This window comes from Tachypleus tridentatus, chromosome 8, assembly GCF_004210375.1.
Source record: "Tachypleus tridentatus isolate NWPU-2018 chromosome 8, ASM421037v1, whole genome shotgun sequence".
Lineage (NCBI taxonomy): Eukaryota > Metazoa > Arthropoda > Merostomata > Xiphosura > Limulidae > Tachypleus > Tachypleus tridentatus.
The window spans coordinates 28225163-28240407 of NC_134832.1; the positions used below are offsets into that span (position 1 = coordinate 28225163).

A 15245-nucleotide genomic window follows, 5' to 3' on the forward strand; every position below is an offset into this window, starting at 1 on the left:
AATGTAGATGTAGTGTATTATGGGCTTGAGCAATGACATCTCACTCTCCCAATTTTTATTTCTTTTGATTCTTTTTATGAATTTTTTTCATGTAGGACTGACAGACAGTGTATTTTCACAACAATGTGGGTCTTACTTCCACAGTCACCTCCAACATATAGGTTACATTTTATATCTCATACTGTAGCCTGTATCATGGGGATCCTTTTGATTTATGCAGTATCTTTGATTTGCTTATTACTTGGGCTTGTTTTTGTTTACTAGAATATCATTAGTCAGAGGTTTAAGCTTGCTAGTTTTAACACAGTCCCTCCTTTTGATTTTGTTTTATTTGACTGTTGAGTATTAATTTTCTATACATATATAGATACAATACATCAAAGGCTAAGGTTTTTTATTTATTTTAGTACAAAGCTATACAATGATCTATATGTGCTCTGCCTACCAGGAACGCTACATCAACATACTCAAAGGCTTACCAGAATTTTGTTAAGACTTTGGCATAAGGTGTCTCATTCACTTCTGTTTTATAATAGCACTATATAACAAATTTTGTTCCTGGATAGTATGTATTATTTCTTAATTGCTTACATTGTAAGAGTACAGAAAATGGCCATTATTCCCTTCAAACTTTGCTTTTGTGACTTGGATAATGAAATTTAGAAATTAACCTATTTTCTATGTAAAAATGGGCAAATTTGCATATTTTCATTTACATAAAGTCTAAATAAAACATATGAATCAAGATTTACATGTATTTATACTAAAGTTATACAAAAATGTTTAGAAGTGAGTAGTTTTTCGAGATTTGCAACTGTAATGTCAATCACTTCCAAATATAGTCTCCCATCATGTTTTTGTTATATACTCCTTGGTAGTGGCATTCAAAGTTCAGAACATCTTGGTGGAAGTGCTTGCCTTGCTCCTCTGAGTATGCTTCCATGCTCTCCTTGAATTTATCAAGATGAGTGTCAAGGATGTGGACTTTCAGGGACATCCTGTAGCCAATTTTGCCATAGTTCTTCACCAGAGCCTCAACCAGTTCCACATAATGTTTGACCTTGTGACTGACCAAGAAGCCCCAAACCACTGCAACAAAGCTGCCCCAAGCTTTTTTTTTCCCTTCTACTAAGCTTCTTGAAGAATTCTGTGTACTCCAGGATCTTCTTTATTTGTGGTCCAATGAAGATACCAACTTTGACCTTTGCCTCAGACAACTTAGGGAAGAAGTCTTAAAGTACTTGAAGAATGCAGACTCCTTATCAAGAGTTGTGACAAATTATTCATGAGATCCAATTTTATGTGCAATGTGGGAACAATACCTTCTGAAGGTCCACTAGTTGTTCACACTTGACATTGTGCCTCCCCACAGAGAACTCTGTATGTTGTGGCCAGTGCTTCCTGTTGTAGTGTGCTGCAGTGTCCCTGCTGTCCCAAAGGCAAAAATAACAGGAAAAGTTGGTAAAGCCTCCTTGGAGACCCATCAGGAATGCAAACATTTTGAAGTCTCTGATAACCTCCCAGCCATACTCATCATACTTCAAGGCTTTTAGCAAGGTCTTGACACTGTTTCATTCCTCTTTGAGGTGCACTGAGAGATATTTAAATTTTAAAAGGTCTAAAATTTGTATAATATAAAATCTTACTATTCAAGCAAGCAAAAACTGTTTGTCTTACCTTCTAGAGTTTTTCTGCAGTGCTCGCAGGTAAAATGAGGTGCCCAGGGTTTGTCTTGATCCCTGACAGGCATGCCGAAATATGCCTTGAGAGCTTCACACATTTTAGCAAATGCTGTCACAGAGTACATTTTCACTCTCAGCTTGATAAATTGGCCATATACATAACAGAATGCATCTGAAAAATGCTTGCAGCTTCTTGATGCCATCTCTGATAAAATCAGATAGGTCTATGTGTTCACTTAGGCAGCTAGAGCTAAACTGAAGTGGTAAGTGGTGAGCCCTGTATATATACTATTATGGAAAGTTCTAGAAAATTCTAAAAGATTCTTGGAAATTCTCGTAATTTCTATAATATTCTAGAGAGTTCTTATAAGTTCAAAAAAATTCTCTATCAGCTACACAGCCCTGAATCTACCTGGGATGTTCTGAAAAATGGGTAAATTTGAAAATTTCATTACCCAGGTCACAAAAGCAAAGTTTGAAGAGAAAAACACATCTTTTCCATTTACTTTAGACATAAGCAATTGGAAAATAACACTTTTTCTGCCCAGAAAGAAGAAAAGTTAAAAAATTTGTTACATAGTATAATTTAATTGAAATACAGAGAATTCTACTTTATAATACTTATGGTGAAAAATGAATATGTTATAACAGTAAGATGAAGCAAATCAATCCTTTCTCTCTGAATTAACTTTAAAGGGTTATTAACCAAGATAAAACCATCAGCAAGTCTTTTTATTTCTTTCTATAATACAATATTATAATTAATTCAGGTTCTACCTTAATAAAAGTCCCAAAAGAAGCCATTTTTTCTGTAGCTTGATCCCCAAGCACTACAAGTGTATCCAGTGCAGCATCCACCTCTGAAGTTATTCCACTTCCAACATGGGTAACCAGATTACTAATAACTTCCTGCAATTCAACAAATACTAGGGAAATCAAAGTTAAACACCAACTTATGTAAAAGTGAATACACATGCTTATGACAGTTTAATTGTCTTAAAAGTTTTACATGTTTTACAGTAATTCCTATTCACTAAGTCCAAAAACAATATTCATTTTTCTCCATCATGTACAGATTCTTTATAAAACATCATATGCACTTTTATATACATGAATCATTTTTCTTGAAATCAGATCACATTTTGTTATGTTAAAAATGTTGATAACCATAGGCTATAGATTTCTTTAGGCCAATAGTGATGTGAGAGTCTTATTGTTTTTTTCTAAAACCCAAACATTATAACAACAAATATTCATTGTGGTAAATGAAAGAATAATTTGATCTACACAACAGTCATTTTCTTCCTGACTTGTCAAAAGTCTTGATATGATAGAACAAAATGAATATTATTTTCAAAATCTGCATATCTGAATTATGGAAAACCCATTATTAAAACTAAAACGACATTTATGAAGTTCAAGTTTGCAAACCTGTGATATTAGTAAAGAAGCTGCTTTTGATACAACTATGTTTATAAATAAGTATTGGATTTAATTTAAAAAGACCACTGTTAGAATATTTGTTTGCTTTAAATAGTATTACTTTTTTTGTGTATCATTCTATCCTTATTTAAATTGAGAATGTATGAAAACCTACTGAGTAATTACAAAAAATTTTATTTGTTCAGAGTAGCAATAAACAAACATAATAGTTAGACTTCAGTCAGTTAAGCAACATGGACATCAAAACTAAACTACTGTCCAGTATATTCCAACATTTCAATTTGTTATAAACATATTTACCAGCTGTTTAAAGTTGAATATTAATCAATGTTGAAAGTCAGAGGAACTTTTCTGATGGATCTGACAAGTGTCTTATTATCTCAGTAAATCAACAAAATTAGAAGTACAAAGTTCAGATTCTTGCTTGAATTATGTATAACTTGTATTTCTAATTGATTAATAAGTGTAGCATATTTGACATTACAAAATCCTGAATGGGAAAAGTCAGAACTCAGATGCTTTCCTCTTGAAATAAGTTAAAACTCAAATAATATAAAAATTTGAATCGTAAACTACATTTTATGCAAGATATATTAGCATAAATAGATAAATATTTGATTAAATTCTGAATTGTTAATTACATCTACAAAAATACTAATGAGTAATAATAATTATCTTTGAGTTTTATCAGATAATACTATTAATGATTAATACTTATTATTCTGATACTAACCTGTTTACAAAATGTATTAAAAGCTACAAATGCCTTTTGATACAAAGTAGACCCATAAGATGAGATTATAGGTTCTAGTGATTTCAATAGCACCTCAGCAATATTTAACACTGATATTGAGTATTCTTCCAAAACCTGAAATGCAATAATTTGATTTACATGTTAGGACTACATTTATTTATTGTAAACATTGACTCCAATAAAATCCTGTGAAATATCATTTTTATATAAAGCACTTATAGTAAAATTAAAACAAAATTTAAATTTTATGAATCATTTAATATTTTGCAAAATAAAAGTAGAAAGCAAACATTATAATTATGAAATTAATATGTTTTCAGAATTAAAGTACACATTTTTTAAGTCATATACCATCAAAGTATACGGTTAAACTAAAATATAATATTAAACATATTCATTCACTTATCATTGCATAAACAAAATTGCTTTTCTAGACTCTTCAAGATTCATACAGTTTCAGAAACTGTAAGCATCTCATCAAAATGAAGCCCAGAATACAAGGCATTTATACAGTTATAGACCACTTAATTAACCCATTCATTCTTGACTCAGTCCCAAAGACTGAATTTATAAACATTTTGTGCTAGTTACAGTTTTTCATACTATAACTTTTAATACAGCATGCATATCTTCATGAAATCTAACAGATATTATACATTAAAAGACTTTCTTACAGAGAATATCAGATTTTTTAATTAAAGATCTGCTTGTCCATTTTTTTCTTTTCAAATGTTAGCTATCTCACATGTGAGTTAATTTTGATTTTGAGATTAAAAATACTTGTATCAATCTGAAAATTGTTAAATTTCATTTGCAAAAAATCTATACCTTCCTAATGAAACCCAGATGATTATCAAAAACATTTTCTCTATCGTATCTCTATATAGGCTTGATTGGCTTCTTAACCACCAACAAAAAATTATAAAATAAGATTTAAGTTTAAATTTTTCCATTCTAGAATGACTACAAGTTACAAGAAACTGCATATATTTACTATAAATAGTTTAAACCTCATAAGATTATACCTCTATTTATATTTATTAAACTTATTTACCTTTAATTTGAGTCTGACTAATATTACAAAGATTGTAACCACAGAAAACATGTATCTCATGTTACCATATCCAACAGCATAATACTCGCTTTTACAAAGTATTATTGTTCTAGTAGACCAGTATTTTTAACAGTTACATTTTTGACATAATAAATTGCAAATGTATATATGTTAATACTCTTTGCAAATAAATACTTAAATTTCAATTACTTTTCTTAAAACATAGAACAGTAAATAAAGAAATGTAGGAAACAATAATCTCAATTAATAACAATTGTAAAAAAACCTGTACTCATTTGCTGTACCTTACATGCTAAGCCTTGACAAATTTGGAGTATGAAAGGTATGAAACACAATTTTTTTTAAGTTTTTATATACGTATTTTGAAATAAAAGTTTTAAATTACTCTAACAATATCACAAAATTCCACCAGGTGTACTCACTAAGCTTTATTTCAGTCGAAAAAATCTTGTTTTTAAAACACCTTTTTTTTCTTACCTCTTCCTTCCAAAATTGGGAACAAAAAGATTAGTCTTAGGAAGTACACACTTTGAATAGTCTCCCATACACAGAATATCAGATTTTCTAATTAAGTGTTTTTATCAAAAATGTGTCTGTGAATAGATGAAGTTGGAGTGTTGACTATCCCAAGTAAAAGGAAATTTTCATTTAAAATTAAAAGTAGGTTTCTTCATCTAAAAATTGTCAAATTTCATTTGGTAATCTTTAAACCTTCTAAATAAACAAACTTATTTTCTAGCCAAACTCTACATTTTTATGTGTTATTTTCTCTATCCTGATTCTATGTGCATTTGGTTGCTTTGACTTTTTTTATTTATAGAATGATTGCAATTTGTAACATAAAACTACAACTGTTTATCCTAAACAGCTTAAAACTTGTAACAGTATACACTACATCAGGTTATACTTACTTTTATTACTCTTTGACCTGTGTCTAACTAATAATCCAATCACTCAAGTTGCAAGTCACTTGTTGAATGTGTAGCTTATATTGCTATAACAAGTTACACAATGTCCAAGTTGCTCATGAGCACAGCTCATGTAGAATTTTTTTTCATTATCTTAACTAATCTTAATATCTAATTTTTACATTTTACTTACAGTTATAATAATAAATAATGAATATACAAGAAAAACAATAAATATGACACTTTTTACGTTGTTGAAGCTATTGTTTTAGTTCTCAATGAAATTTAAGTTGTTCTTTTATACTAATAGTACTAGTACACTAAATGTTTATTTACTTAAATAATACACTTAAGAACAAAAAATAACATACACAAAGCAAAACAACATCCTAGAACTATCATAATTTTCTTGTTTTCTAACTATGGAATAAGAGCCCTTAAAAACAGCTAATCTTGTTGATGTGAATACTGTAGAGACACTTTCAAACTGAATATGAAATAGACAGTACTGTGCACAGGTAAAAAAAAAAACAACACAATATGCCATATAATAAATTAAAATTTTGACTTTCTGTTGGTTATAAAAACATTGGTATAAAGCATCAGAGAGAGTAATTGGCACTTGTGACAGAAAGGATGGGACAGGTGGGCAAATCAAGTGAATCTGATTTTTTAATTTATTATATTATAACAAACAAAACTGAAGGCAATACAAATTATGTTTTGCTTTAATAATATAAAAAGTACTATAAAAAGTAACTTTCATTAAATTTTATGCTTCTCAGAGGGGTAGTAGTAGAATTAGAGAATAGAAAAGACTTGCAGAATAAATGCTACACTTTTCAGACTACAACAGACTGAGAATTTTTTAAATATTTCCTTATACAAGTAAAATTTAAATCTTATATAGTATTAAACTTTGATTTATTAGTTACATTTTGATACCAAGTTTATCTGTATACAATGAAAACAGTTTAATTAAATTTTGAACATAACTTACTAAAATATTTTAACATTCACACTTCAACAAGCCTGCAGCAAGAGAATTAAATGGTCATAATAAAGTTATTTATTCTACATATCCAACTAATTAATACTAACAAAGGAGAGAATTAGATGTTTATATGCATCATTTGCAATGCAAGTATACTGTATAATGGCATAACATTTTCTGGAAGCTCACCACTATTGGCTAATGTAACTACTTTCAGTATACATGTAACTTGTACGTTTACACACGCCAGATATCTGGGACAAAATCAAGAACCCTCTGAAATTTCCATGGGAATTAGACTTCTCAAAATAAGCACTAATTTTTCAGGAGGAAAACTGAAATGGTTATTAAACTCATAAAAATGGGTAAAGGGTTTTAGAATAAATTTCAAACACTCCAAAAAACCCTTGAGAGTTTCCTGATGTTAGCAAAGATTAGAGAGTTAAAAAATATTGGTACAGATACAGCTATTTTAGTATCCTATGACACCCAGTTTGTTGCATATGTTTCCTATGGACAAATTATACCAATGAATTAAAAACATTACAGAAAATAAATCATTAGTCTTTCTTTCACAAATCTGAAATGTATTAAAAAAATTATTTTGGGAATTTCTTTAATTTTATCTAAGCATAATAGAGCACTCATAGCCTCCCAAAAAGGCAAGTCAAAACAGTTTAGAACAAAACAATATAAATTTGAACCTTTTAACTTCAACACATATGTAGTTTTTTCTGTTTCAGCTAATCACTCTTTGTCAACCTCAGTTATATTAATGTGATACAACTGCCTGTATCTTAGTTTTGAAAAGTTATAGACCAGTGATCTAAACTAATAATTTTTTTTTCAACTTAAAATGTATAAGCCACATGTTTTTCAGTTGAATAAAATAAATCATTTGGAGATCAAAATAAAATTATAAAAGCTTAGCTTGGTGATATATTGCTAGACATTGCTTTATTGTTTTATACTTCATTTGAATTATGATAACAGTGCAGTTTGATGAAAAAAAGATGACACAAGTTGAGTTAGATCACTTTACATTTGAGAGTATCAATATTTGTTCAGTCAACAAAGTTGTTATTTCTTAGGCTATATTTACATTAGCCTTATCAACCAAAGTAGCATGTTGAATGGAACAAGAGAATCATTAACAAGAAATAAAATACATATACAACACCAAAATGAAATGTTTTTTTAAACTTATTACATACATCAAATGCAATATTCTAATTCATAATTTCAAAAAGCTGCTTGTTTATAAGTTTGTTAGGGTAAACAAAGCTGCTTTTATTGCACACCAGTTACCACAAATACAGTTAAACATCCAGGTGTATTTCAAATCAAAGCAATTACAAAATTTGCAGTTATATAAAATAAAAACTGTATTGAAAGTTTTAAAAGAATGTATAAGGGCAAAAAATATTAACTGAAATCTACAATAAATGTAAGAATTTTTATTTATTTTAAAAAAATACATCACAAAGAAATATTTTTCAACAAAAATCAAATCTTTTAACTTGTACAAGTATGGTACATAAAAATATTTCATTTTACAGAAACTACATAATCTATAGAAAGTTTACTTCAACTTTCAAACTATTTCATCCAATAGTTTTTTTCTGTTTTTTTTTATTTTATACAAAGGCAGATAACTGATTGCCATGTTCCATACCTCTGAATGGCTACCAAAAGTAACCTGAAGTAACACTTCAGTAAAATGTCCTGCTCTGATTTTGTTCCGCAGTAAACTTTCAACAGGTTTTCTCCTTAACTCTAAGGAGTGAAGCAAAATTAAAAGAAGAAGGTCTAGAGGCTGATGAGAAAAAAAAAAAAAAGATTATAATTATGAATGTAAAAAGACATTTTATACTGAAATGTAAAATTATATTCAAAATAACTGGACAATATTTAGTTCAATTCAAGTCCTTTTAACCAAAAAGAATATGCAATAACTGTTGATACTAAAGTATAATCATAATGAAATGGCTGTATGTTATTTGGGAACTTTACAAAATGTGAGTGAAACCAGAAATAGCCCAGTGGTAAGACAATGGAACCAGAACTTTATGGTAAGTAAAACTAGAACCTCAAAAAGGTTACCAAAACTAGAACCTAAGGAAAAATTAATGAAGCAAGCAAAAAGTAAGTAAAAACAAAACATAGTAGCAAGAGATTAAAACAAAAACTCAGTAATGAGAAATTAAAATAAAAACCCAGTCACATGAAAGTGAAAACAAAATCAAGGAAAAGGTTAGTGAGATCAGAGTCTAGTAGCAAGTGAATAAAACCAGAATTTGGTTACAAGTGAGTGGTTGGTTGTTTGGCATTTTTTTAAGCAAAGCATATAGGTTATCTGTGCCAAACAGCCAGTAAAAAATAAAAGTAAAATTTTATAAAATGCAAAAATAAATAATGTTCAAAACCAAAAGTCAGATAAAAATTTCAGAATTAAAAAGTCCAATGGCTTGTTAAAAGTTAAAAAAACAATTATGTTGGACAGTGTCATCATAGCCAATGACACTGTCCAACTTCAAGGGTTAACCCAAAGGAAAGTGCATGTCTAAAATGGTGCCACTGTTCACAGTTATAAAAAAGCACGAGATTTTACTCTATACACTGATGAATCAGATCCAGATAAAAGTAAAAAGGAGTTAAAAACTGAGACCACTGCATAGCCTAGCCAGGACAGCTTCTTCCTTATGATCCTTATGGAAACAAGCAGGACAGCCAAAGGGTTACAGAAGTTTTAATCTGGAAAAGCTTGTTATCCCATTGCTCACTCCAAGCTGACTGCCAACTGGTATGAAGCTGAGCCTTTAATACAGGCCTGTAGTTCATATACAGGGACAGACACAGACATGATGAAAAACTAGAACAGATAGACTTAGCTGTGGCATCAGCTAACTCATTTCCACAGATACTGACATGGGCTTGTATCCAGAAAAACTGAATATTAATGGAAGATGAAAGAAAACGAGCCCATCATTGCTAAATATTGATGAGAATAAAGTAAAAACTAATGTTAAGCAATTCCAGGGCCAGTAGAGAATTAAGAGAGTCAGTATAAATTATATGATATGTATACTGCACAGCTTCTACTTGATCCAGGGCAAGAGAAATGGCACAGAACTTGGCAGTAAACATGGAAACTGTAAAGGGAATCCTGAGAGCAACAACCAAACCACAACAAACTATGGCAGAACTCACAAAGTCACCTGATTTTAAACCACCCATATAAGTGGGAATAGAAGGATGGTTCAAAGAATGTTCAGTGAAGAGGAGATGTACTTCCATTCACGAATATATGTCTTCCCCAGATGACTTAAGGAAAAATCACATTTGGAAATGGTAAAAAGACATGGTGGAATGGGGACAATAACATCACAGAAATATACCCAAAAGAAAAGTGGCAATCACTCTGCCTAAGACTTGATGGCCATGAAAGCAGAGGAAGAGACAGAAGTGCTAAAAAAATAAGCAAAGTTCTTGCCAAGTGTATCAGCAATATTCTGTATATCAGCAACTTCCTAGCCCCTAGAAAGCAAGATGGAAAGGGCACAGAAAACATATCAACCATTCATCTTCCAAACCATTGTCCCATATGACTCTGGCACTGGTGGTAGAAGAGATGCTAGTTATCAACTTAATCCCAGATTTCCTTTGGCTCTGACATCTGTCTTGCTGAGCATGACATGGGCCCAGTGAAAAGCAGTGCAATTAAAAAGAGTGAGATTCCTGTCAAAGGGACCCCAGGCAAATTTCTAAGACTTTCATGCTTGCAGGTAGGTTGGAGACCACCATGGACAAAGATACTATGGAATGCATATTGAGGTTGTAGGAATAGAACAAACAGCTGTTTGAACAATGCAGTCAGTTACTGCTTCAACAAAGTCATTAACAGTAGGAAGCAAAATGACAGGAAGAAAGAGGTGGAAAGAGGACAGCTGGCCTTGTCCAGCTTCCACTGTGGCACTCAGGTCAGGTAGCATTGACCACAGCTAATTTCCCTTAAAAGTATAGGAAAATTATCACTGTTCTGTGGGATACAGTAAACCCTCTAAGAAAAATGGGAGAAAAGAGAAGAGGAACAGATAGAGAGATCGAAAGCAGTAAAAAACTGACTAGGTGCATGGAAATATGTAAAAAAACCAACAATGAAGAGAGACAGGTCAGGGCTTTAGAGCACATGCTTCACAGAATGGCCCTTCCCATCAATATAAATGTGACTTCAGAGAGGATTGTCTTCATTCAGCTTTTCAAAGATGAAAAAGAGAGACAGCAACTGTTCTAGGAGAGCATAAAGAACAGTTAGGTCTTCCCAAGAGACAGTAATAGAAAACAAACAGTGATGGTTATGGCATACAAGGATGTATTGAGTGGCAAGGACAAGGTGGGCACATGCTAGTCAACCAGCAGTGCTAACCCTCTATGCACTTGTCCAACACACAACCTCTCATTCAGGTATAAAGAAAACTGCCAAAAGGTGACTGTGTCAGCAGGTTTCTGGAATGTTTCCTGTAAGGAAAGACACACAGGGTGACAGGAATTGACCAAAGTCTTAAAGTTATTCAGATCAAAACAGAAATCTTGACAGTTCCATTGTATTACTTCGGTAAAGGAGAACTGGTCAAAGAACCCTTCTGTTTACAACTACATCGTTTTTCTTTACTTGAATGAGGTCTGTCAAACTTCTCTGATCCTGCCCAGCCTTGAATAAGTTGGTCTCTGTCAGTAGACATAGATTCCAGAAACTGAGGGCATGAATGAATAATCACTCTACACATCAGGACCAAAGAAGATTTACCCAATCAGACACCTGAAGCCAGGGCAGAAGGAAGTGGACCCAGGCATTAACTGGAAAGAATGGTGAGGACAGACCATAGACATGGACTTGTAAAACCATTTATCCATAGAAGACAATAAACTCTTCAAATGGTTTAAGAACAACTTTGTTGGAGGCATGGAAATATTTTTCTGCACTCCCACTGTAGCAGTGAAACATAATGCAGTAGTAAATGTCCAAGATATGAAGTGGTGGACAAGAACCTCTGTTAGGGACAATACATAAATGTTGTACTTCTTTCTCCTCCACCTGCTAAGGGAAAGATTGGTAGCAAGAAAAAGGAGAATGACCAAAACTGATGTAGTTTACACTCACAGGTGTCATGTTCTTTGTTACCACAATTAGCATATGTCAAAAAACCACGTCAAGATGCCTTTTCATGTCCACACCATTTACACTGGCAACATTGGAGAGGGTTAAGAATGTATGGTCATACCTTACAATTCAAATAATCTACCTTGACAAAGGCAGGTAGATGTGGTGATATAAGTGTGGTGATTAAGACATTTGTCAGCAGCATATTTCAATCTTTACAAGTGGAGATACGTAGCACAGCAGAAACACTTTGGCTGGAGAAACAAGCAAGGATCTCAACTCAAGGATGTTCTTCAAATCCCTCTTAATACTCACCACTCAAGAGAAATTCAATGTAGCATGGGAAGTAATCTCAAGTATATCTCCAATGGACTTTAACCTCAGGAGGAGTTTATTATGTGTAAATGCAGATGTTTCCACTCAAAATCTCTCCAGAGCACAACTTCCTGATTGACTTATGTGAGCCAGCAAACTCCTCCAATCCCTTCTCAATGGAAAAGGGAGACAGATGCTCCAAGGATTTGTCAGATAAAGAAAAAAGAACTAAAAATCATAAGATAGGTTCTGATTGTAGTGGGGATTGGGTAACGGAGTTGTTTATGCATGGTTATTTACAGATTAGCTATTTTTTACTATTTTAATTTTTTGGAAGATTCATAACAAATAGAGAATTAAGTCCAAGAAGGGGAAATACTACAATGATAAGAAAGGACACTGCAGCAACTCCAGGGCATAATGAGCACCACACTCAAACACCAGCATTAGATGAAAATAGCTAAATAAAGTCCCCTAAGAAAAGAGGAAGGTAAACATACTTGGGCAACAAATCCCAGCAAAAAAATAACCCAGTAACAAGAGACAACATTGACAAAAAAGAACAAGCCAGTGTTAAAAAAGGAATGGAATGTGTTTTTTAAAAACCTATAAGAGGAACAATGAAATGTTTCCAAAAGGAGAAGAATGGAGGATATAAAAAAGTGGCAATGGTAAGGCAAAGGAAGGAAAGAGTAGCATGACAAAGACTCAGGTCTATGGATTTGATTCCAATTCCTGAAGAAAAGATTTCGGAGTTTGAGAATACAAGAAAAGAGGTTCTGTGTGATTATAAGCCAAGAAATATATGCAAATGAGAACAATGAGTCATACAAGTACCAGAGTGAAGTTTGACTGAGAAACTAGGGAAACAAGGAAGAACATAATAATCTGAAAAAGAAGCCAAATGAAGATGGAAAAGTAAAGAATGATAAGAAACAGAAGAGAGTGAAAGAAGATAACATACCGGAGAAGTCACGGAATGACAAAGAATTATAAGAGGAAATAAGTCAATGTCAAGGTCTGAAAAATGCCCAGGGAACATGCAAGATTTTACTACATGCCACACAACAGCTGTCACATACTGTTACAGATAAAGAAGTACCTCACACCATTGTGGTAGTCTGTCTAGAGTGAACAAATTGCAGATGTTCAACACTAGATATTGTGGAAATAAAATAAAACAAAAATAATTCCACTTCAATTGGTTTTGTAGATATTTCAGCCAAATTCTAATGTTGAGAAAGCTCACATAAGAAAAGAAAAGAAAAGAAAAAAAGTCTTAACACATGAGTGCCAATTAAGAAGTGATAATTAAAAAAAACAGTATAGAAGTATACAGATACACTGGGATTTGATACTGCTCTCCTTATGATTGAGGGTTGTCATGCACTTATTTGTGTATAGCAATATCATATAAATACACATGAGATTAGGTATGCTATTAAGCTAGTAGTGAGAGGAAAAACTCGTGAAAAGAGTAGCACTGAACTGGGAAAGCTGAATGTGAGAAGAGTTACATATTAGTGATGTCGAGAAACCCACTTGTTGAGAAATTTATATGCAAAAACGGCTCGTTTGGGTTGAGAAAATATAGATATTGTATTAAAACTAGTTTGTATGACAACATTGTAAGAAGTGAATTATACTTTTCTTAAGTTATCTCAAGCCTAGTATCTTATTAGGGTATACATATACCTCATCACAAAAATAGTAAGTAGGTTATTTTTTTTTCTTTGAGAATTATATTGAAAAATAAAGATCTGTGAAGGATTCATCATAACTATGACATATGTATATCTTAATTCCAAGACTATTTATAATTTTTACTAAGATTAGTGGAGTCGTCTAAAAATATGTAAAAATAATATTGAGAATGCAAAATTTTCTTTATAAAAATAAACTTTAGACTCCTCTTGATTTTTAAATTATTCCTTGTTTTAACCTCCAATAAAATAGCATTCTCCTTCACTTTGTAATTGAAAATATGCATTTTATTTTTCAAAATAGTTGTTAATCTAGCATTCCCAATATCTTTTGAGTTTTAATATACTGTTCATTTTAAGGTTAATTATTCACAATGATTTTTCAATAAATTATTTGTATCAAAGAAAATCTATAGAAGCAGATTCACCTATTTCCTTCTTCACATTATGATTAAAAAAGTGTTAGACAAATACTAAATATTCAACAGTCTACTGGTTAAAAGTCTATTTTGAGTATCTGTAATGTTTCAAGTAACTTTTTTCTTTACTTACCTTTATTTTGAAAATTAGGATAAAGGATTTTATAAGAAGACTTGTACATATTTTTTACCTTGTGTTCTGCTGGAGTCTTCACTGTTTCTATTGCCTAAAAATATTGTATGACAATAACAAAAATAAAAACGTGATTATATTTGGTAATCCCTAAAACAAAAGTTTTTTTAAACAGATATATAAAAAGTGACTTTACAATGATAATTTCTATTAATATCTTAACTCTGCATTAGTTTTCCAGGGTCTTATCATCAGTGTCAACAGGTGTTTGTTGCTCTCAGGGTCATCAGTATTCAGCTAATTTGTGTTAAATTGTTACATTGAATTTAGCTGGTTAAAAAAAAAAAAAGTAACTTTCAATGTTCATTTAATGATTAAAAAAGGAAAATATTTTTAATGCTTGAGTTTTTTGTTTCCAAAAAAAATTATTATTATCTAAATATTTTTAACTAACATTTTTATGATGGAGGTCTGCTTAGATTGTTTGTAATTAAGCACAAAGCTACACAACAGACTATCTGTGTTCTGTCCACCAGGGATATCGAAAATCGGTTTCTAACGTTGTAAGCCCATAGACATACTGCTGTGCCATTGGGCTAGGTGGGTCCAATTGGACCCTGGAGGAGTAGCTGGGAAATTTCTACTGAAGACTTATGCA

At 31.7% G+C, this 15245-nt stretch overlaps 1 protein-coding gene across 4 annotated transcripts in view; it reads right to left on the reverse strand.

Annotated features, from left to right (window-relative positions):
- Fancd2 overlaps positions 1–15245 on the reverse strand; it is a 152592-nt gene that overhangs the window by 70478 nt on the left and 66869 nt on the right. For all 4 annotated transcript variants that reach the window (XR_013011959.1, XM_076447882.1, XM_076447881.1 and 1 more), the window contains 4 exons: positions 14646–14681; positions 8532–8672; positions 3859–3993; positions 2460–2591 (listed from right to left, as the gene is read on the reverse strand). Coding sequence is in view for 3 of the 4 variants with exons in the window: in XM_076447882.1 (XP_076303997.1) it covers positions 2460–2591; positions 3859–3993; positions 8532–8672; positions 14646–14681 (444 nt within the window). In the remaining variant the exon portion in view is untranslated. The remainder of the gene's footprint in view (positions 1–2459; positions 2592–3858; positions 3994–8531; positions 8673–14645; positions 14682–15245) is intronic.